Source organism: Aquarana catesbeiana, linkage group LG04, assembly GCF_042186555.1.
Source record: "Aquarana catesbeiana isolate 2022-GZ linkage group LG04, ASM4218655v1, whole genome shotgun sequence".
In the NCBI taxonomy this organism is placed as follows: Eukaryota; Metazoa; Chordata; class Amphibia; order Anura; family Ranidae; genus Aquarana; species Aquarana catesbeiana.
The window spans coordinates 424,204,016-424,225,395 of NC_133327.1; the positions used below are offsets into that span (position 1 = coordinate 424,204,016).

Sequence of the window (21,380 nt, forward strand, 5' to 3'; positions counted from 1 at the left end):
TAGCACGTTTTCTTAGTTATTTATTGTGATTGAGGTTTATGCGCAAGATCACATATAATTATATATATACACTTTATTTACACTAGGTGATTAGTGATCACCTGTTGGATTTTGCAGCATTTTTTTTATCCTCTTATTTTATTACTGGTATATTGTTGTAGTTCATTCTAATAGCGCAGAGGTCCTTTATCTAAACTTACGTTAAAAAAACGCTTTAAAGAGTTGTTCCGCCTGCCCAGCATAAAATTCTAAGTCAGCAGCTACACATACCGACTTTTAAGTCCATTTTTCAGGTGCACCTATTAAAGTCCATGGGGCCAAAAACACAATCCTGCTCCAGAGAAGCTCCGTTATTCCCTGTTAAATCAAATAGAAAGGTTATTGTTGTTGCACTTTTTAGACAAATCACTCCGGTGTGATCAGGGGTTTGTCTCTTTCCTGAACATGGATTTCCATTCATTACTATGAGGCTATGTCCCATATTAGACTAATACTAATACTAATACACACACACATCAGTGACATGAGAAGCGCACCACTCGTGTACGTGACACAACACCCACTCTCCACACACACTCTCCCTCCACTCTATTGTGTTCTACTGAAAAATGCGGCAACGGGCAAGCCACACCCCTCGGCCCGACTCCCGGGCTCTGATTGGGTGTCAGACTGGGCGCGGACATTGACGCCTTCAGACCAGAGACAGGATAGAGGCGGGGCGGAGGGAGCGCCGGTGGCGTCACGTAGGGATGGGCTGCGGGGTCGTGACGTCACGACAGACGGGGAAAAATTGACAGAGGGGAGGAACCGAGTCTACGGAAAGCAGAATCAAAACAACGAGACACGCCTTCTAATCCTGGCTACTGGTGCAGCCACCCTCTGTACATGGGCAGCGGGCATCTAACGTGCCAGCACTGCACCGAAGCCTACAAGGCGGCCGCACCCCCCTCATAGACTTCCTTCTCCCCCGCCTGCAGCCTGGGCACCATGCAGGCCGTCGGGGCAAATAGCTGAAGGCGCTTCTGAGGAGAAGTAGGAGCTGTGTGCGCAATGCCTAACGTGAAGAACAGCAAGGGCAAGAAGAACAAGCGCGCTAACAGCAGCGGGGATGAGCAGGAAAATGGAGCCATGGCAGCGGCTGCGGGAGGAGGAGGAGGAGGCGGAATGGCAGCGGCCACAGCGGGAGCCACAGCTGCATCGGTCACTCTGCTGGCTGCAGCCTCCGCGGTAGTGCCGGTGGCATCGGCCGCACCTTCCTGTGACAACAAGAATGGTAAGAGCCTGGCATCATGTCAACCAGTCTGCGCACCTGTCACTGCCTGCTGGAGGATCGGCCCCTCTACCAGTTACCATACATGGGACTCCCAATACATCGGCCTTATGTGTCTGTCCACACAGTACTACACACACCCCACCACTGACATCTCCGATCACATCGGCCTTACATGTCCACCACACACACCCCACCACTGACATCTCCGATCACATCGGCCTTACATGTCCACCACACACACCCCACCACTGACATCTCTGATCACATCGGTCCTACATGTCCACCACACACACCCCACCACTGACATCTCCGATCACATCGGCCTTACATGTCCACCACACACACCCCACCACTGACATCTCTGATCACATCGGCCTTACATGTCCACCACACACACCCCACCACTGACATCTCCGATCACATCGGCCTTACATGTCCACCACACACACCCCACCACTGACATCTCTGATCACATCGGCCTTACACGTCTGCTTCACACACCTCACCACTGACATCTCCGATCACATCGGTTCTACATGTCTGCTCCACACACCTCACCACTGACATCTCTGATCACATCGGTCCTACATGTCTGCTTCACACACCTCACCACTGACATCTCTGATCACATCGGCCTTACATGTCTGCTACACACACCTCACCACTGACATCTCTGATCACATCGGCCTTACACGTCTGCTTCACACACCCCACCACCGACATCTCTGATCACATCGGCCTTACATGTCTGCTACACACACCCCACCACTGACATCTCCGATCACATCGGCCTTACATGTCTGCTACACACACCTCACCACTGACATCTCTGATCGCATCGGCCTTACATGTCTGCTCCACCCAGTGCCTTGCATATCTGCTACACATACCTGATCACTGATCTCTCCAATCACATTGGTCTTGAGGCTGGGTTCACACCATCGCCGCAGACGTTCGGTACGTCCTGGTTCACTGTTTCAGATCCAGTCTCAGCCTGAATTTTTACAAATTTGCACCGGAGCCACAGCGGAGATATGTGAACCGGCTCCATAGAGAGTCGGTCAAAATCTCCTGCTATTGCAAATTAGATGCGGGGAGCCTGCATCCATTTCGCAATGGTGTGAACCCAGCCTGAATGTCTGCTTACACAGTGCTATACATACCCCATCACTGACATCTCCAGTCTGATCAGCCTTACTTGTCTAGTAACACAGTGCTACACATTCCCCATCACTGACATCTCCAATTATATCGACTTTTACATGTCCACTCACACAGTGCTACACATACCCCATCACTGACATCTTCAATCAGATCGGCCTTTCATGTCTGCCCACACAGTGCTACAAATACCCCATCATTAACATCAGCTTCCATAGCAAAAGGATTTTCCTAGGATGGATATGAGTAGATTTTTAATAAATGAACTAGTTATTATTGCAGACATGCATACATCAGTCCCTGCTCTTTAGGAGCTTACAATCTAAGGTCCCTATCTCACATACACGGGCCAATTAAAGAGGAACAAAAGTTCCACTGTCACAAACTGTGATCAGGTAGGCTCTTTTTAGCAGAAGAGATATGCAATGCCTCTTCTGCAGTAAAACCCACCTTCCTTCCTTCCTTCCTCGTACCATTCTCTGGCATGTAAAGTTAGCTGCACAGCTCAGCTTACATCACCGGCATGGGCCCTCTGCTGTAAAATTAATTTCCCCCTCCCTTAGCTGTTTCCTAAAAGCATACTCGCACACCTAGTGATCCAATGCTGCTATTTAGGAATTTGCTGCTTCACTGCAGCACACCTAGTCCTGTGCCACCAGCTTCCTCTGATACCTCCTGTCGGTGTCAGGTTATACAGTGCCCTGTGAGGGGGCAGCTGCAAAACACACAAATAGACACTGGGACCCCTGGTGACATGGTGCGGCACATGCAACGTAGAGTGTCCTGCGAGCTAAAGGGACCTGTGATGTCAGTAGACCAGGAGGCTGGTCTAGTGCAGGGCTGAGGTCCCCAAAAAAGGTATCCCCTCCCCTCATGTAAAAAGATTGATAAAAGTTGATGGGGAGGTTAAAGTTCCGCTTTAAGCTACCAGCATGTCATTGGAATGTGGGAGGAAACCGAAGTACCCAGAGGAAACCCATGTAAGCACAGGGAGAACATGCAAACTCCGCGCAGATAGTGTCCTGACTGGGATTTGAGCGGGGGACCTGCAAGGCAGTAGTGCTACCCTAAATAGCTGGTGATCAGGTATTGTTTTAGGTTGATAACACCCTGGATCTGCCTCCTAAATGCTCTCCTGCATTGTCGCCCTGCCACATGCACTTTTGATGGAGACTGCAAGTGTCCATGCTGATGCTCGTTAGCTAGGTACGTTCCGCTGTTGTCACCATCAGGACGCCCGCCCTGAGCAATGGTGCAAAGACATCACTGAACTGAATGCATGTAGACAAATACTGCAGATCTGCAACAAAGGATGAAAAAAAATGTGATGGCAAGGATTTATTTTTTTTTGTTTGTTTTTTTCCCCTTAACACATTTTATTAAAAAAAGAAGGGGGTTGTGGCGGTCCAATAGTTGGACAGAATATAGTCTTGCTATAATTAAAAGGAACAATGTTAGGATGTTCATGTATATAAAGTTTCTTAACAATAATCCAATTGTGTAAAGAACATTGCACATATAGATATAATCATAGCATAAACCTAGAGTAATGCAAAATGAACAGTGTGCTCCTTTTGTGGATGCATAGCCACCCAAGAGTACGTTACATCAAACTATTAGGGGGAGTTGGGCCAACATGCTGTGTTTAGAGTAGGCTCACTGAAGGGGCAACTACCATTCAGGCTTATCGTCAAACTGATCTGAAAGATTTTACTGTATAAAAAATGTAATTGTTTATGATACTCTGTGTGCTAGCAAACAAAATACCATCTGACGTACTTGCTGTATGTCTTCGATCTTACACATTACAATGTTTTGTCAATCAACTTTAGATTTACAAAAACTATGTAATATGAGAACTACAGTGCCTTGCAAAAGTATTCACCCCCTTGGCATTTTTCGTGTTTTGTTGCCTCACAACCTGGAATTAACATGGATTGTTTGAGGATTTGCTTCATTTAATTTACAGAACATGCCCACAACTTTGAAGATGGTGGTATTTTTTTTTTTTTTTTGTGAAGCAAACAACAAATAGGATAAAATAACAGGAAAAGTCAGTGTACATAACTATTCACCCCCCTAAAGTCAATACTTTGTAGAGACACCTTTTACGGCTATCACAGCTCCAAGTCGCTTTGGATAAGTCTCTATGAGCTTGCCACATCTTACCACTGGGATTTTTGCCCATTCCTCCTTGCAAAAACTGCTCCAGCTCCTTCAAGTTGGATGGTTTGTGTTTGTGAACAGCAATCTTTAAGTCTGACCACCGATTTTCTATTGGATTGGGGTCCGGGCTTTGATTAGGCCATTCCAACACATTTACATGTTTCCCTTTAAACCACTCAAGTGTTGATTTTGTAGTGCGTTTAGGGTCATTGTCCTGCTGGAAGGTGAACCTCTGTCCTAGCCTCAAATCACAGAGTAGTACAGGTTTTGCTCAAGAATATCCCTGTATTTAGCACCATCCATCTTTCCCTCAAATCTGACCAGTTTCCCAGTCCAGACTGCTGAAAAACATCCTCACAGCATGATGCTGCCACCACCATGTTTCACTGTGGGGATGGTGTTCTTTGGGTTATGTGATGTGTTGGGTTTGCACCATAAAGGCCACTCTGCCATAAAGCCCAACTCCTATGGAGCGTATGGTTTATTGTCGTCCTATGTACAGATACTCCAGTCTCTGATGTGGAACTCTGCAGTTCCTCCAGGGTTACCTTAGGTCTCTATGCTGCCTCTCTGATTAATGCCCTCCTTGCCGTGAGTTTTGGTGTACGGCCGTCTCTTGGCAGGTTTGCTGTTGTGCCATGTTCTTTCCATTTGATTATGATAGATTTGATGGTGCTCCTAGGGATCATCAAAGATTTGTATTTTTTTTTTTTTTTTTATAACCTAACCCTGACTTGTACTTCTCAACAACATTGTCCCTTACTTGTTTGGAGAGTTCCTTGGTCTTCATGGTAGTGTTTGGTTTGTGGTGCCTCTTGCTTAGGTTTTGCAGCTTCAGGGGCCTTTCAAAAAGGTGTGTATATGTAATGACCGATCATGTGACACTTAGATTGCACACAGGTGGACATCATTTCACTAATTATATGTAGAGGTCGACCGATATATTGGCCGATATTTGGCTTTTTTTACTTAATCGGCATCGGCAGATTGTGCTGATAAAAAAAGCCGATTCAGCGGGACTTGCAAATGACTTCTGTAATAGAAGTCAATTGCAAGTTGTGTAAAGTTATCTTCTCTCCTCCTCTGGGCAGCCTGCCAAGTCTGATAAGAAGATACATTGTATCTCTTTCAGGTTCTTTTATCAATAGACTGAACTCCATGGAGAAGTTTTCAGTTTAACCATTTAAAGACTAAATCTTTTCTGACATTTGTTGCTTACAAGTAAAAATCCTGTATTTTCTGCTATAAAATCACTTAGAACCCCCAAACATTATGTATATTTTTTTTAGCAGAGACCCTAGGGAATAAAATAGCGGTTGTTGCAATATTTTATGTCACACGGTATTTGCGCAGCGGTCTTTCAAACGCAATTTAAAAAAAAAAAAAAAAATACACTAATGAAATTAAAAAAAAAAAAAAAAAGCAGTAAAGTTAGTCCATTTTTTTTTCGTCCAAAAGTTTTGATTACCTGTTTTTGTGTATTTAATATTTAAGATATAGTTATTTTTTTTTTTTAATCTAAATTCTACATACAAGTGAACTGATTGGAGGTTTGTTTTGTTTAATAAATGTTTAAATATAAAAAATTTTCTGTATCACTTATTACTTAAGGTTGCTTTCACACTAGAGCGGGCAGGCGTTGACGGTAAAACGCTGTTAATTTTAGCGGCGCTTTACCATCATTTTAGCGGCGCTATTCGGCTGCTAGCGGGGCACTTATAACCCAGCTGAAGAAGGGGTTAAATGCGCCCCTGAAGCGCTGCTGCCGAAACGCTTTGTAGGCGCTTCGGCAGCGGTGCGCATTCATTTCAATGGGCGTGGAGTGGTGGAGGAGCAGTATACACCGCTCTAAAGATGCCGCTTGCAGGACTTTTTTTTAACATCCTGCCAGCGCATCGCCTTAGTGTGAAAGCACTCGAGCTTTCACACTGAGACTGCAGGGGAGCCGTTTGACAGGCGCTATTTTTAGCCCAAAAGCGCCTGAAAAACGCCCCAGTGTGAAAGGGGTCTAACTGTTAGATTTTATGAGATGAAGGGGAAAAAAAAAAAAAATCGGCCTAATATATCGGCCCAAAAAAATCGGCATCATATATCGGCCATCGGCCACCGCGATTTCTAAATATCGGCTTTGGCATCGGCCAGAGAAAAACCCATATCGGTCCACCTCTAATTATGTGACTTATGTGACTTCTGAAGGTAATTGGTTGCACCAGAGCTTTTTATGGGCCTCTTAACAAAGGGGTTGAACACCCATGCCAATTTATCATTTTTTTTATTTCTGAAAAATAGTTTTATGTATATATTTTTCTAATTTTACTTCACCAACTTAGACTATTGTGTTCTGATCCATCACATATAATTCAGATTAAAAAAAAAAAAACATTGAACTAAAGGTTGTAATGTAACAAAATAGGTCAAAAGCCAAGGGGGTGAATACTTTTGCAAGGCACTGTATCTAATATATCCGATCAGTTTATGTCCATTTAGACAAGCCCTTGCCCTGCAGAGTTTTGGGAGATCTAAAGGAGATTGTACAATTAGATTGTAATGTCTGATCATTGGAGGAGAGTAGGCTGAGTTCCCAGCATAGCTGGAGAACTGACCACACTGTTCCCTTTGCTTAGTGTGGTCCGTTTATAATTGGAAAGCAGAGGGACTGGCAGGAACACCAGAGATTTCACACAAAGGAAGCAATACAAAGAGAACATGATGCTTTCTCATACAAGTACATGGTACAGCAGGCACATGTTGGGGTAACAAACACTTTAAGTGTGATCCTGGCCACTTTTTTTGTTTTTGCATATTAGGCGAATCAGTGACTAACTGAGATAATATTGCACTTGCATCTTCCTCAGCAGGAAAGGATCTGTTAAATTATGCCCTTATGTTTTCTGTCACTTCTTCTATGGCCTCCCATGTATGGCGTTTGGGTGTATTATTATTATTATTATTATTATTATTATTATTATTATTATTATTACTGATCACTACATTGGTTAACGTTGTTATAGATTAGGCAAAGCTCCCAACTGTCCCTGATTTGGAACAAAGTCCCTTTGTCCCTCTTTCCTCCTCATTTGTCCATCATTTTGATCTGATCTTTATAGCTGTATATAAAATGCACTATTTATCTTTCAAAATTTTTTCACAGGGCTAAACCTTTTATCCAATTTCCTAATTGATGCATTAGTAAATGTCAAAATCAGTATAAAGCAATATTGGTGGTTAAAAAAAAAAAAAAAAACCCTGGTGGGTTTAACAAATCCCTTTTTCTTTTTTATTTTTTATAATTTTCCTTTTAAGGGGATGTGGCAGTGGGTGTGTCCTATGCCTACCTTCTTTTGCTAATGGGTGTCCCTTTTTCCCATCTCAAAAAGTTGGGAGGTATGATAAACAGCTGTCTCAGGTTTATAAAGCAGGCAGAGAGACTGCAGAAATTGCTTTTACTTGTCTAGCATGCCATTTACGAATAAGAAACAAGGGACATTTCTGCAGATAACAGCCAATCCGCAACAAGAATGATTCTTGGTGGTGGGACTTCCTCTTTGTACAGAACTGTTCAACATGGCAGCAGCCAAAAGTATAGCGGAACAAAACCCATTGATGGTTTTTCCAAACTGGTGACACTAATGGCATACCATAAATAACTGTTAGTTTCTTGTGCTCATAACTGAACTGTCATGCCATCATATGGCTGGTGTCATAACTGATCACATGTGCAGTATCATGTCAACTACAGATCAAACAGGCTAAGATGGCAGCTTCCTTGGCTGGAAAGGTCTCATTAACACATGTGCTCAGCCCTGTATAGCATGAACAGCAGCGTGTTTTATGACCTGCAGTGAACTGTGTGCAGGCAATTTATATCAGTGAATGGAAGTACTCGCCTGCACAGCCGAGTTTAACAGGTACGCAGGCTTTGTGTTGGGGTCCGTGCATCCATCCCTGCTAACCTGTGCGGGCGAGTCTGTGCAGATGATGCATGTCTATTCACTAATATGGGCTGCCAGCATGCAGCTTGCAGCAAGCACAAAAACATAAACACATGGCTGTTCGCGCTAAACAGCACTGAGCGACCGTGTGAACAGCAGCAGCGCAGCCATTGGCTCCCACTGCTTTCAATCAAATCCAGTGGGGGCAGGGGTGGGACTGAGTCCTGCTGTCCGTGCCAATGGATGCAGCAGCAAGACTCGGGGGTGCACTCGCAACAAATGCCCCAAGGGAGGACGGCTCTCCAATTGGGCACTCGAGAAGAGAAGGAGCCAGGAGCGCCGTTGGGGGACCCCAGAAGAGAAGGATCGGGCCACTGTGTGCAAAACCAACTGCACAGAGGAGGTAAGTATGACATGTATTATATTTTTTTTTTTTTTTTAAAAACAAACCTTTACATATCCTTTAAAGGATAAGTGCACTTTGGGGAACATGGCTACATTAATTCTGTGTTTTAAAGTGATCCTCCTAGATAAGTTACTGAAAGTGATGCTTGTGTTTCTTTTGGGCTTCATGTACGCTACAGCGCCTAAACATGAGGTTTTTTTTCTTTTTTTTGCCAAAGCTCCTAATGCCAATTCCGGAAAAGCCCATGTGCCAATGTACACATAGGCTTCTAGGATCGTTTATGGGCTGCTGTGGTTAGGGGAGGTTCAACCAAACTCTCCTAAACGCTGAAGAATCGCGTTCAGAATAGGACTGTTTTGACCGCTGGCGGCAAAATCGAGGGTGATTTTGCTGTGTTTTGCAGTTTCCTGGCGGTCATAATAGGCTGTATGTACATGAAGCCTTTTATATTGCTCTGGGTCAGTTTACTAAAGCTTAGCTATACATTGTTCTGTTTTCCCTAGGTCAGCACACATCACCCATTCGTGGATCAAGGGACTATTTGCTGCCTAAATACAGTGGTGCTGCCCAATCTGATAGAATGCAATTGCTGTTCAGATGATTTTGAGTTTTTGGTGGTACTTGCAGGGCCTACCAGAGCTTACATTTCAACAGATTCAGTAGGAACTGGCCGACATTCTAGTTGTCTATGGTCAGCCCTGGTCGGTTTGCACCACAGTAAAAACAAAATGGTACGTTATGTTAAAATACTGTGTATTTCCACTTTCATTTTAGGTGTTCATTGTGGTTTCGGTTTACTGTACTGCTCAGTGACTGAAGAAGGAAATATCAGTGGGCTATTACAGTAGTATATACTTTGAAGGCAGTTAAGCCTAAAAAAAAGTTACAGTAAAAATAATTTTATATACCTGTGCACCTATTGGTTTACATTTGCCTCCTTATTTATCTGTATTTACTTTGCCTAAGCCTGATGTTTCATGTGTCAGAACAGAAGCCATTAGAAGCCTGATCGCTGTTTCCCTAAAGCAAACCTATAGGCAAAACTTTTTTTTTTTTGTTTTTTTTTTTTTTGGATAGAGTGAGGGAGGGTTATTACCACTGCCATTTCCCATTTGAGAGCTTTTCCTTCACCGTCCCATAGCCAAACAGGAAGTGAGATGAAATCTCTGCATATTAAGGGAATCCATTACAGACTTTAAGGCCATTCGTAAAAGTAGGCTAGCGATATATATAAATACAATATGGTAAATGAATATGTGGTCTTAAATTGTGACCGTGGATGCACTTAAAATACTGAAGGGGAATAACAATGCCCAATAAGGCAACCACATAGTTATGGGATTAAAGTGTAAGTCCACCATAACACTAAAATCTCAGCATCTACAGACGTCCACAATCTAACACTAACCTATCTAGCTCTGTAAAGAAGAAATCAGCATACATACCATTTTTGAAGCCGATCCCACACTGAGCTGTCAGCTGCGGCTTCGCTGAGGAGGCAGCTGACAACAGAAGCCCCATAGTAAGTCTATGGGTGACATCACTCCCCATTCATTTCACAGCCGTTGTCGGACGTGTCCTCTGCAGAGCTGCCGACTCTGGAGACCGGCTTGGCTTCAAAAAAGGTATGTATACTGATTTCTTCTTTACAGGGCTGGATAGGTTAGTGTTAGATTGTGGATGTCTGTAGATGCAGGGATTTTAGTGTTAGGGTGGACTTCTACTTTAATGCACATCTGCTCAAAGTACACTCTCTTTACTCTACTTTACCTTACCCTGTTCTTCCCCAGATTTCTTCTTCTTGCCTCAGCCTAGTTGTTGCAGCCTCCAGTGCTTGCTTACTTTCTGTCCTAATAATCTGTTGTGTACTGGCTATGCACAGTAGCTCCCCATATATATTTACAGAGCAGTGTCTGGAGGCCAGAAATATTCAGGAGACGGTCCCATGGAAGTCTATGGAGCGGTGTCCCAAATCTGGAGATTCTTGTGAGATCAGCCCATAGAAGTCTGTGGAAAGATATTGCACAGGTGCAACAGGACATTATTGGAATGGGATGTAAACAAATGCCAGAGGCTAAAGCTGTCTGATCACCCACCTACCTAAGATCTGGTCTGCTAAAAACAGAAGGGGATCTATTCTCCTCCCTGTAGGCAGATCAGATCAGAAAACAGGAGTAAATAGATAGCAAAGTCCATTTACACCCGGCTGCCCATAAAGCAGAGCGGGCTGTGTCCGTGTGCACTCTGCAGAAACTGAGCGAACATGGACCTGTCCCCTGCCCGTGCTCTGCTCTGATCAGCAAGGAATCTGTGAGCAGATCCTCTGCTGATCAGGACGGAATCTGCCCCGTGTGAAAGGGGCTTTAGAGTGTGTGTATCCTTCATGTAGAAAACTGCAGGGCTCTGTTGCTTGACACTTTTATACATCCAGGAATTTATATACTGTCTGCATGGTAAGCAAACTGACAGCAACTCTAATTTTTTTTTGCATGATAATCTCAGATCGAATCGGATGAGTCTACTAATGTCATGAAAATCCTCATACGACAGAATATAAATTCGGAAGTGATGTCATGTGTTGTAATGTATTTGTATTGCATTTTCGAACCACAGCTGTACTGATTAAACGAAAATAGTGCGATCTAACATCGTACGGAAATTTTTTTGGTTCATGTCCGATAAAATAATATCGGATGACCTGCCATGATCGGCCCTCGAAAGCTCTGTACCAACAGTCCAATTATCGTACGAACGCTTCGAAAGCAGCATTTTTCGTGCGATTTTCTGATCGTGTGTACTGGGCTTTAGACATCAGGTGACTTCTAAAGCTAGCCATTTACAGTTTGTTTTCTCCTGTTTGGCCTCGGCATCCATAGTACCTGAACAGTGACTGTGGGGTCAGTTCAGTGGGGTTTTTGCCTTTTAAATATCTAATTCTATATTTAAATAAAGCATTTTTTTTTGGTGAATTGACTACTTTTGAGATAAAGTGAACCTACATGCCCCCACCCGTGTGTGTGTGTGTGTGTGTGTGTGTGTGTGTGGTTTTTTTTTTTTTTTTTTTTTCCTTTCACCCTGCCTAGTGGGAGGTGGGTGTTGCACTTTTAAGATACTCATCCAGCGGATCCAATGTTGTCCCATATAAATTCTCTCATGTCCTGCCGCTACTCGGTCCAGCACTGTCATGTTATCTCTGATGTCATGGAGAGGCCCGCTGGCTCTTCTGGGTTCAGCAGGTGGGCCTTCTAATGACGTGCCACTAGGCCTACCCACCAGCCCTCCTCCTCCACTGTGAATTACACAGTAAGGCCTCCTAAGTAGGTCTTTAGTAAGGTCTTTAGTAAGGCCCAGTGGTACACCTCATTTGCCTAGGCAAAAAAAAAAAAAAGTACAATACATGTACATGGAGAGGAGGAAGGGTGGGCAAGAGGCACTTTCACCTTATGGCTGAAGATTTGCTTTAACAAATGTGTTAAATATTGGTTTTGAGATACCGGTATTTAGCACTACTTCCTTCTTCTTTTTTTTTTTTTCTCACCATTTTTTTTTTTTTTTTTTTTTTGCACAGGCACCAGGGGGAGGTTTTCTATGAATGAAGGCACACAAATATTGTGAAACTTTGAAAACCATGTGCTTTTATTCACTGAATGATTTCTTCTGGTGCATTGTTTATTTACATTCCTAAGTTAAAAACAAGCTATTACCAAACTGATTGTATTGTATTCATTTAGCTTACTGATTAGTGCGGAGTTCCCCTTATTGTTATGTACATTCCTAAAATTTTGACTGTATACAATGGATTAAATAATGAATTTCTTTCTGGTAATTGACTTTTGTTGATCTCAAATTTTTTTTTTTAGCTCTTTTCCTCACATACTGTATTTACTCAATTTACCACAAATCCAATACTTTACTTTGAATTGATTATTTTATTATCACTTGATATTTTTGAAATAACAACCCAAATATCAAATGCATTAACCAATGCAGGCACCGCTCAGCCAATAATTTTTAATATAGTTCAGCCGATTTTGAAATTGACTTTTGTTGAGTTGGTTGGTGCTGACATGGGCACCCAAAGCTCGAATTTCAGCTGATTCAGCAGGAATCGAGCTGTGTTTGGCCAGCTTGACTCTTGACACTGAAGCGAAAGTATTAGGCACACAGTGGAGGCATTTTCAGTTGCATATCGATTAATATGCAATTTGTGTGCAAAAATATTTAGCATTAATCTTCTGTATTTATTTATTTTTTTAAACAAAGCAACAGATCTAGCTTTGCATGATAGTGGAGCAAAATAGCACCTACCACCTATTTTTCCCAAATCATCTTCCAGGACAGTGCATGAGAAATATTTGGGCATCATCCATAATCGATAAAAAAAAAAAGCAGTCACCTAGTGTCTTCCATATTTTTGTTTCCTTTTGGCCTAACAGGAACAGCAGAATGATTTGTTATTTTCCCTCAGGTCTTCATGCTGGTTGCAGGGGCCTCTCAGTGTATGCTCCCCCATAATTCCAGGGATACTGTATCTGGAGGGGTTGCATAACTGAGTCTAACTGGGCTACTTTCATTGGTATCTTAAATGGGGGATCTTCCCTCCCTATCACCTTCTTGGTTTTCCCCAAGGTTCCTTCTCCATTGGAGGAGAAGCAACTATCCCTGTGGGCGAAGAGGCTCTAGTGGAACCCTCCCTTACTCACATTTGGTCAAGCACTGAGTTCTCTCCCATTTTTGCCATAGGAGGGAGTCTTTAGTGACAGGCTGAGCACCTGATGTATGGCACTGATTGTTGCAGATAGACAGACTGTGGCTGCTGACTTGCCCAAATCCTTTGAGGTGGGGAGAGGGGGAAATGTGTACGGCCAAAGTAGATTAATGCTCCTCCTCCATGGGTGACAGTGAGGTTGAGAGCAGAGGTATCCTGTATCACTGAATATTTTCAGATAGGTGACACACAACAAAGCTGACAAGCTTCCAGTGCGAGGGCCAGGATGGAATGTGGTCATCTACCCCACGGGTCTTCCTAAATGGGCAGCACTATGACAGCTGTCGGCATCCACATTTTTCAGTTATTCTGCAACTGTGAGCACTTATTCAGTAAGGAAATTAAGCCTCAAAACTGTCACAGAACTTAGAAGTGAGCACTATTTAAACACAGGCAGATACATTATATTGTCAAAAGTATCAGGACGCCTGCCTTTACACACACATGAACTTTAATGGCATCCTAGTCTTAGTTTGTAGGGTTCAGTATTGAATTTGCCCACACTTTGCAGCTGTAACCGCTTCAACTATTCTGGGACGGCTGTCCACAAGGTTTAGGAGTGTATCTATGGAGTATTTGACCATTCTTTCAGAAGTGCATTTGTGAGGTCAGGCACTGATGTTGGACAAGAAGGCCTGGCTTGTAGTCTCTGCTCTAATTCATCCTAAAGGTGTTCTATTGGGTTGAGGTCAGGACTCTGTGCAGGCCAGTCAAGTTCCTCCACCCTAAACTCACTCACCCATGTGCACTGGTGAACAGTCATGTTGGAACAGGAAGGGGCCACTCCAAACTGTCCCCACAAAGTTGGGAGCATGAAATTGTCTAAAATGTCTTGGTATGCTGATGCCTTAAAGTGTTTGTTAACCCAAAAGTATAAAGCTGTGCCAGCCCCTCTATTATAGGCAGGCATAGCACTCTGTACATGTCTTTTATAAAAACGAGGCTTGTAAATAAAGATTTAGAACGATCTTCAGGCCGGTCACATATCTCGCGGCCACTGTACAGCTCCGATGGATGGCTTTTGCAGAAGGGGCCGAGATCTCCTTCTGAGGTCAGCCGGGGAGGTCACATGGCCGCTTAGCCCCTCCTGCAGTAGCCCTGGAAACTGGCCAAGAGTCACGTGACCAACCTGAAGATCGTGCTAAATCGGTATTTACAAGCCTCGTTTTAATAAAATATTTATACAATGTGCTATGCCTAACTATAATAGAGGGGCTGGCAGTGACCATATATATCTGGAGACAGAGACACGGAGCTGGCAGGGAGGAGGGGGAGAGAGGAGAGCCAAGAGCAGGAATGCAGATGACGAAGGGACATACGCTGACCATGGTGGTCATGGCTCAGCAGCCCTGATTTTCAAGGTCAGCGCAGAGAGAGGGGGATACAGGAAGTGGCAGGTTCAGGGAGGTTTTTTTTTTTTTACAGTTTAGAAAGGGGCAGATTACACAGCACAAGCACTGTGCTGTTTAATCTGCTTTAAGGGACCAGTATGTCTGTTAACCCAAAAAAAATTAAAAAATAAACGCTTTAAGAGTTCCCTTCACTGGAACCCAAGAGGCCAAGCCCAACCCCTGAAAAGCAACCACACACCATAATCCCCCTCCACCATATGATTTGGACCAGTGCCCAAATCAAGGTCCATAAAGACATGAATGAGCGAGTTTGAGGTGGAGGAACTTGACTGAACTTGCACAGAGTCCTGACCTCAACCCGATTAGAACAGCTTTAGGATGAATTAGAGCAAAGACTGTGAGCCAGGCCTTCTCGTCCAACATTAGTGCCTGACCTCACAAATGCGCTTCTGCAAGAATGGTCAAACATTCCCATAGGCACACTCTTAAACCATGTGGACAGCCTTCCCAGAAGAGTTGAAGCTGTTATAGCTGCAAAGGGTGGGCCAACTCAATATTGAACCCTACAAACTAAGACTGAGGTGTCATAAAAGTTCATGTGTGTAAAGGCATGTGCCCCAATACTTTTGACAATATAGTGTATATTCATTTTCAACAGCGGCTAATTTGTTATACAAATAACATTAAAAAAATAAATACGTGGCTAACTTATTAATAAACGAAGTGACCGATTACAAACTGCAAACTATAGACATTTTTGTTATTTGTTCCCAAAAGTAAATAAAGATCTATAGGGACATATGTATATCTTCTATAAGCAGGAGAAAGCATTTCTAATTTAATTCAGCAATTCAAGACTTAGCCTGGGTTCACACTTGGATTATGGGACATCTCATGTGATTTGCACAAGAATTGCATCGCATGTGATGTGCAGTGCAATTTGAGCCATACGTTTTGTATGGCTCAAATCGCATCCACACCAAAATGGTGCAGGACCCTTTTTTTTTTTTTTTTCCTCACACCTGAATCAATTGCATTGCATAAGTATTCACGCCCATGGGATCCAATTCTGACAATCGAAATGCGTTTTGCGATCTGTTTTGGGGTGTTGTTAATCTAATATTGATACCCACAGCAGATCGCATGGGCGCCATGTGATTGCAATGCTATGCGGGTAACGCACATAATTTGCTGCGTTTCCTGCATTGCATCCGTGTGAAGCAAGGCTGAATTTTTTTTTTTTTTCATAAAGCCAACCATGGCTGACTCAAAGGATGCCAAGAACATTGCACAGCAACCTGTAAATACCAGCCAGAAGTTGTCTTCCATTGTTTTAACTACAGTAAGCTTGTAAATAGAAAAATTGTGGTTGCTGTAGGGAAAAGTCCAATATTGTCCTTTCCATAATGCATTATGATACAAAAGGGGCCTGCTTGGATTTTTATGGCCTGATTTGGTGGCTCTTTTTACATTAATCGCCTCCAGTATAAAAGAATTCCAATAACTCCTCCAGTGAGGGTGGGAGAAAAGCCAAGGGAAACGAAAGACAGATTCTGGTGGTAGGTGACTCAATTCTTAGAAGGACAGAGAGGGCAAACTGTCACAATAACTGAAGCGCCGAACTGTATGTTGTCTACTTGGTGCTCGGGTTTGGCACATCACGGATCTGGTGGACAGATTACTGTGAGGGGCTGAGGAAGACCCGGCTGTCATGGTGCACCTTGGCACCAATGACAAAGTCCGAGGTAGCTGGATTGTCAAAAAAAAAAAGATTTTAGGGACTTAGGAGCTAAATTGAGGAAAAGGACCTCCAAGGTAGTTTTCTCAGAAATACTACTGGTACTTCGAGCCACACCAGAAAGGCAGAGGGAGATTAGGGAAGTAAACAAGTGGCTGAGGAGCTGGTGTAGAAAGGAGGGGTTTGAGTTCCTGGAGAACTAGGCCGACTTCTCAGTCAGTTACCAGCTCTATAGAAGGGACAGTCTGCACCTAAATGAGGAGGGTGAAGATGGCCGAAAAGTTAGAGGGGCTTTTAAACTAGGCGACGGGGGGAGGGTCCAGAGGTAGAGATAGTCAGCGCGGAACAAATTCCAGAGGGTCGTATCAGGGACATTAGTGGTAGGTTGACTAAAGCACCTCAACCCGAGGTAAGTACAGTAACAAGTCCTATTTGCAACCTAAGAACACCCAATAAGGAGATAGTTTAGACCGGTCACATACTATGTGGCATGTTCACCAATGCCAGGAGTCTGGCGGATAAGATGGGAGAACTAGAGCTACTGTTGTACGAAGAGGATTTCGATTTTGTAGGAATTTAAGAGACTTGGTTCAACAGCTCTTGAATGATTAGCTGGCAACCATTCAAGGGTATTCCCTATATCGCAGGGACAGAGAGGGTAAAAAAGGGGGAGATGTATGTCTGTATATCAAAAATGATGTAGTGAATGTGAGAGACAACATCACTAATGGAGCAAGGGAGGAGGTGGAATCCTTATGGGTAGAGCTACAAGGGGAAGGAAGGGAGGAAACTAAGGGGAAAGTAATACTGGGAGTATGCTATGGGGCCCTTAACCAGAGGGAGGAGGCAGTGGCGGACCTCATCACAATGTGGATTAGTGGCAAGGATGGGAAGTGTCATAATGGGGGATTTCAAATATCCAGACATAGGGTGGAAGGAACCGCACATTCAGCTAAGGCTCGCCAGTTCCTAAATGTCTTACAGGACAATTTCATGGGTCAGATGGTGTATACACCAACTAGAAACAAAGCGTTACTAGACCTACTGATTACCAACAATACAGACCTGATCAAGGATGTGGAAATACAGGGCAATTTAGGAAACGGCGATCACAGGTCAAATTAGTTTCAGTATAAATTACACAAATAGGAAATATAAGGGGAATACAAAGACACTGAATTTCAAAAGAGGCAACTTCCCTAAACTACAATCCTTGCTAGAAGATACTAAATGGGATAAAATCTTAGGAACAAAGATCACGGAGAAAAAATTGGTATGCTTTAAGAGCATATTAAATAAGGGTATTAGCCAGTGCATCCCAATGGGAAATACATTTTAAAAGAGATAATTAAAGTCCTGGGTGGCTTAACTGCAACGTAGGAATGCATATAAAAGCGAAGGAGAAGGCCTTCAAAAAATACAAGGCTGATGGATCATCATCAGCATTCCAACTTTACTAAGAATACAACAAGAAATGTAAGGGTGTGATCAGGGCAGCTAAGATAGAACACGAAAGGCACATAGCGGAGGAGAATAAAAAAAATGCCAAGAAATTCTTTAAAGTGATTGTAAGAGTTCGTGTTTTTATTTTTTTTTTTTTTTTCGTTTTGCACAGAGTGGCCCCGAACATCATCTTCTGGGGTCCCTCGGCGGCTCTCGCGGCTCCTCCCCACATCTGATAACCCCCTAGGAGAAGCGCTCTCCCGATGGGGTTACCTTGGGGGCGCGCTCACGAGTCCAGCATTCGGTGTCCATAGCCGCTGAATGTATGACTTGGCCCTGCCCCCTGGTGCCTGCGTAATTGGATTTGATTGACAGCAGCAGGAGCTAATGGCTGTGCTGCTATGAATCTATCCAATCAATAGCCAAGAACCCCGGGCAGAAAGACAAGCGCGTCCCTGCCGGGTCAAGTTCCAGGGGCTCAGGTAAGTAAAATTGGGGGGCTGGTCACTGCCAGGTGTTTTTTCACCTTAATGCATAGGATGCATTAAGGTGAGGAAACACAAAGGTTTACAACCCCTTTAAGTACATAGATAGTAAGAAAGGGAGGTCAGGTCATATTGGTCCCATAAAGAATAATGAAGGGAATCTGGTTACTAAGGATGGAGAGCTGGTGAAGGTATTGAATGTATTCTTCTCAGTCTTAACGAGGGAATCTGGGGGCTTCAGTAACCAAAACTGTTTATCCTCATGACAGTCACAGGATGCACCCGCATGGCTAAGAGAGGACAGAATTAGAATTGGACTTGAAAACCTTAACAGTAATAAGTCACCCAGACCAGATGGTTTGCACCTGAGGGTCCTTAACCACTTCACTACCCAGCTATAGTCATATGACGTCTGCAGATGGAATCTCCCATCCTGGGTGTCATATAATGTCCTCGGCTTCTCGGCGGTAATGGGTCCACTGGGCACCCGCGATCACTAGTGACCGAGCAGGAACTTTGATTTCTGTGTGTAAACACACAGATCCACGTCCTGTCAGGGCAGAGGAGACAGATCATGTATTCCTAGTATATAGGAACACCAATCGGTCTCCTCCCCTAGTCAGTCCCATCCCCCCCACAGTTAGAATCACTCCCTAGGTAACACATTTAACCCCTTGATCGTCCCCTTAACTTCTTCCCTGCCAGTGACATTTGTACAGTAATCAGTGCATTTTTTATAGCACTGATCGTTGTATAAATGTCAGTGGTCCCAAAATAGTGTCAAAAGTGTCCGATCTGTCTGCCTCAATATCAGTCATGATAAAAATCGCAGATCGCCGCCATTAGTAGTAAAAAAAACAAAAATAAAAAAATGCCATAAATCCAAAACCTATTTTGTAGGCGCTATAACTTTTGTGCAAACCAATCTATATACGTGTTTTTTTTTTTTTTTTCTCTTTCTTTTTACCAAAAATATGTGGAAGAATACATATCGGCCTGAACTGCGATACAAATTACTTTTCTTTTTTTTTTTTTTTTTTTTTTAAATTGGGATATTTATTATAGCAAAAAGTAAAAAATATTGTGCGTTTTTTTTTGTTTGGTTTTTTTTTTTTGTTTTTTTTTTTTTGCAATATTGTCGCTCTTCCTTTTTTTTTTTTTTTTTTTTTTTTTTTTTTTTGTTTATAGCGCCAAAAAATAAAAACCGCAGAGGTGATCATATACCACCAAAAGAAAGCTCTATTATAAAAATTTTGTTTGGGTACAGTGTTGCATGACTGCGCAATTGTCATTCAGAATGTTACAGTGCTGAAAGCTGAAAATTGGCCTGGGCAGGAAGGTGGTGAAAATGCCTGGTATTGAAGTGGTTAAGGAACTCAGTCAAGTAATTGCCAGACCATTGTTCCTAATTTTTACAAACAGTCTACTGACTGGAATGGTACCAGCTGATTGGAGAAAAGCCAATGTAGCACCAACTTTTTAAAAAAGGGCCAAGATACATCCCTGGGAATTACAGACCAGTTAGCCTAACATCAATTTTATGCAAGCTCTTGCAGGGGATGATAAGGGACTATATACAAGTTTAGTAATGACAACGGTATCATTAGCAGTAATCAGCATTGGTTTGGCAAGAAAAATTCTTCATGAATCAATCTATTAACCTTCTATGAGGAGGTGAGCTGCCATCTAGATAAAGGAAGGCCCGTAGACGTGGTGTATCTGGATTTTTCAAAAGTATTTGACACAGTTCCCCATAAACGTTTACTGTACAAAGTAAGGTCCATTGGCATGGACCATAGGGTGAGTACATGGACTGAAAATTGGCTACAGGGATGAGTTCAGAGGGTAGTGATAAATGGGGGGTACTCGGAATGGTCAGGGGTGGAAAGTGGGGCCCCCACGGTTCTGTGCTGGGACCAATCCTATTTAATTTATTTATAAACGACCTGGAGGATGGAATAAACAGTTCAGTCTCTGTATTTGCGGATGATACTAGGCTAAGAAGGGCAATAACTTCCCCGCAGGATGTGGAAACCTTGCAAGAAGATCTGAACAAATTAATGGGGTGGGCAACTACATGGCAAATGAGGTTTATTGTAGAAAAATGTAAAATAATACATTTGGGTGGCAAAAATATGAATGCAGTCTACTCACTGGGGGGAGAATCTCTGGGAGAATCTAGGATGGAAAAAGGTCCTGGGGGTCCTAGTAGATAAGCTCAGCAATGGCATGCAATGCCAAGCTGCTACAAGCAAAGCAAACAATATATTGGCATGCATTAAAAAGGGGATTAACTCCAGAGATAAAATGATAATTCTCCCACTCTACAAGACTCTGGTCCGGCCGCACCTGGAGTATGCTGTCCAGTTTTGGGCACCAGTCCTCAGGAAGAATGTGCTGGAACTGGTGAGAGTCCAGAGAAGGGCAACAAAATGAATAAAGGGACTGGAGGACATTTAGTTATGAGGAAAGGTTACGAGCACTGAACTTATTCACTCAGGAGAAGAGACACTTGAGAGGGGTTATGATTTCAATGTACAAATACCGTACTGGTGACCCCACAATAGGGATAAAACTTTTCCGCGAAAGGAAATTTAATAAGACATGGCTATTCACTAATGTTTACAAGAAAAGCGGTTTACCCTCAAACTGCGTA

General features: G+C 43.2%; 1 protein-coding gene across 1 annotated transcript in view; it reads left to right on the forward strand.

Moving 5' to 3' along the window:
* The first annotated feature begins 731 nt into the window (after window positions 1-731).
* HECA (hdc homolog, cell cycle regulator) overlaps window positions 732-21,380 on the forward strand; it is an 85,901-nt gene continuing 65,252 nt past the window's right edge. Inside the window, exon 1 of the mRNA XM_073627390.1 lies at window positions 732-1,273. Within this exon, the coding sequence (XP_073483491.1) occupies window positions 1,051-1,273 (223 nt within the window). The 5' untranslated portion in view covers window positions 732-1,050. The remainder of the gene's footprint in view (window positions 1,274-21,380) is intronic.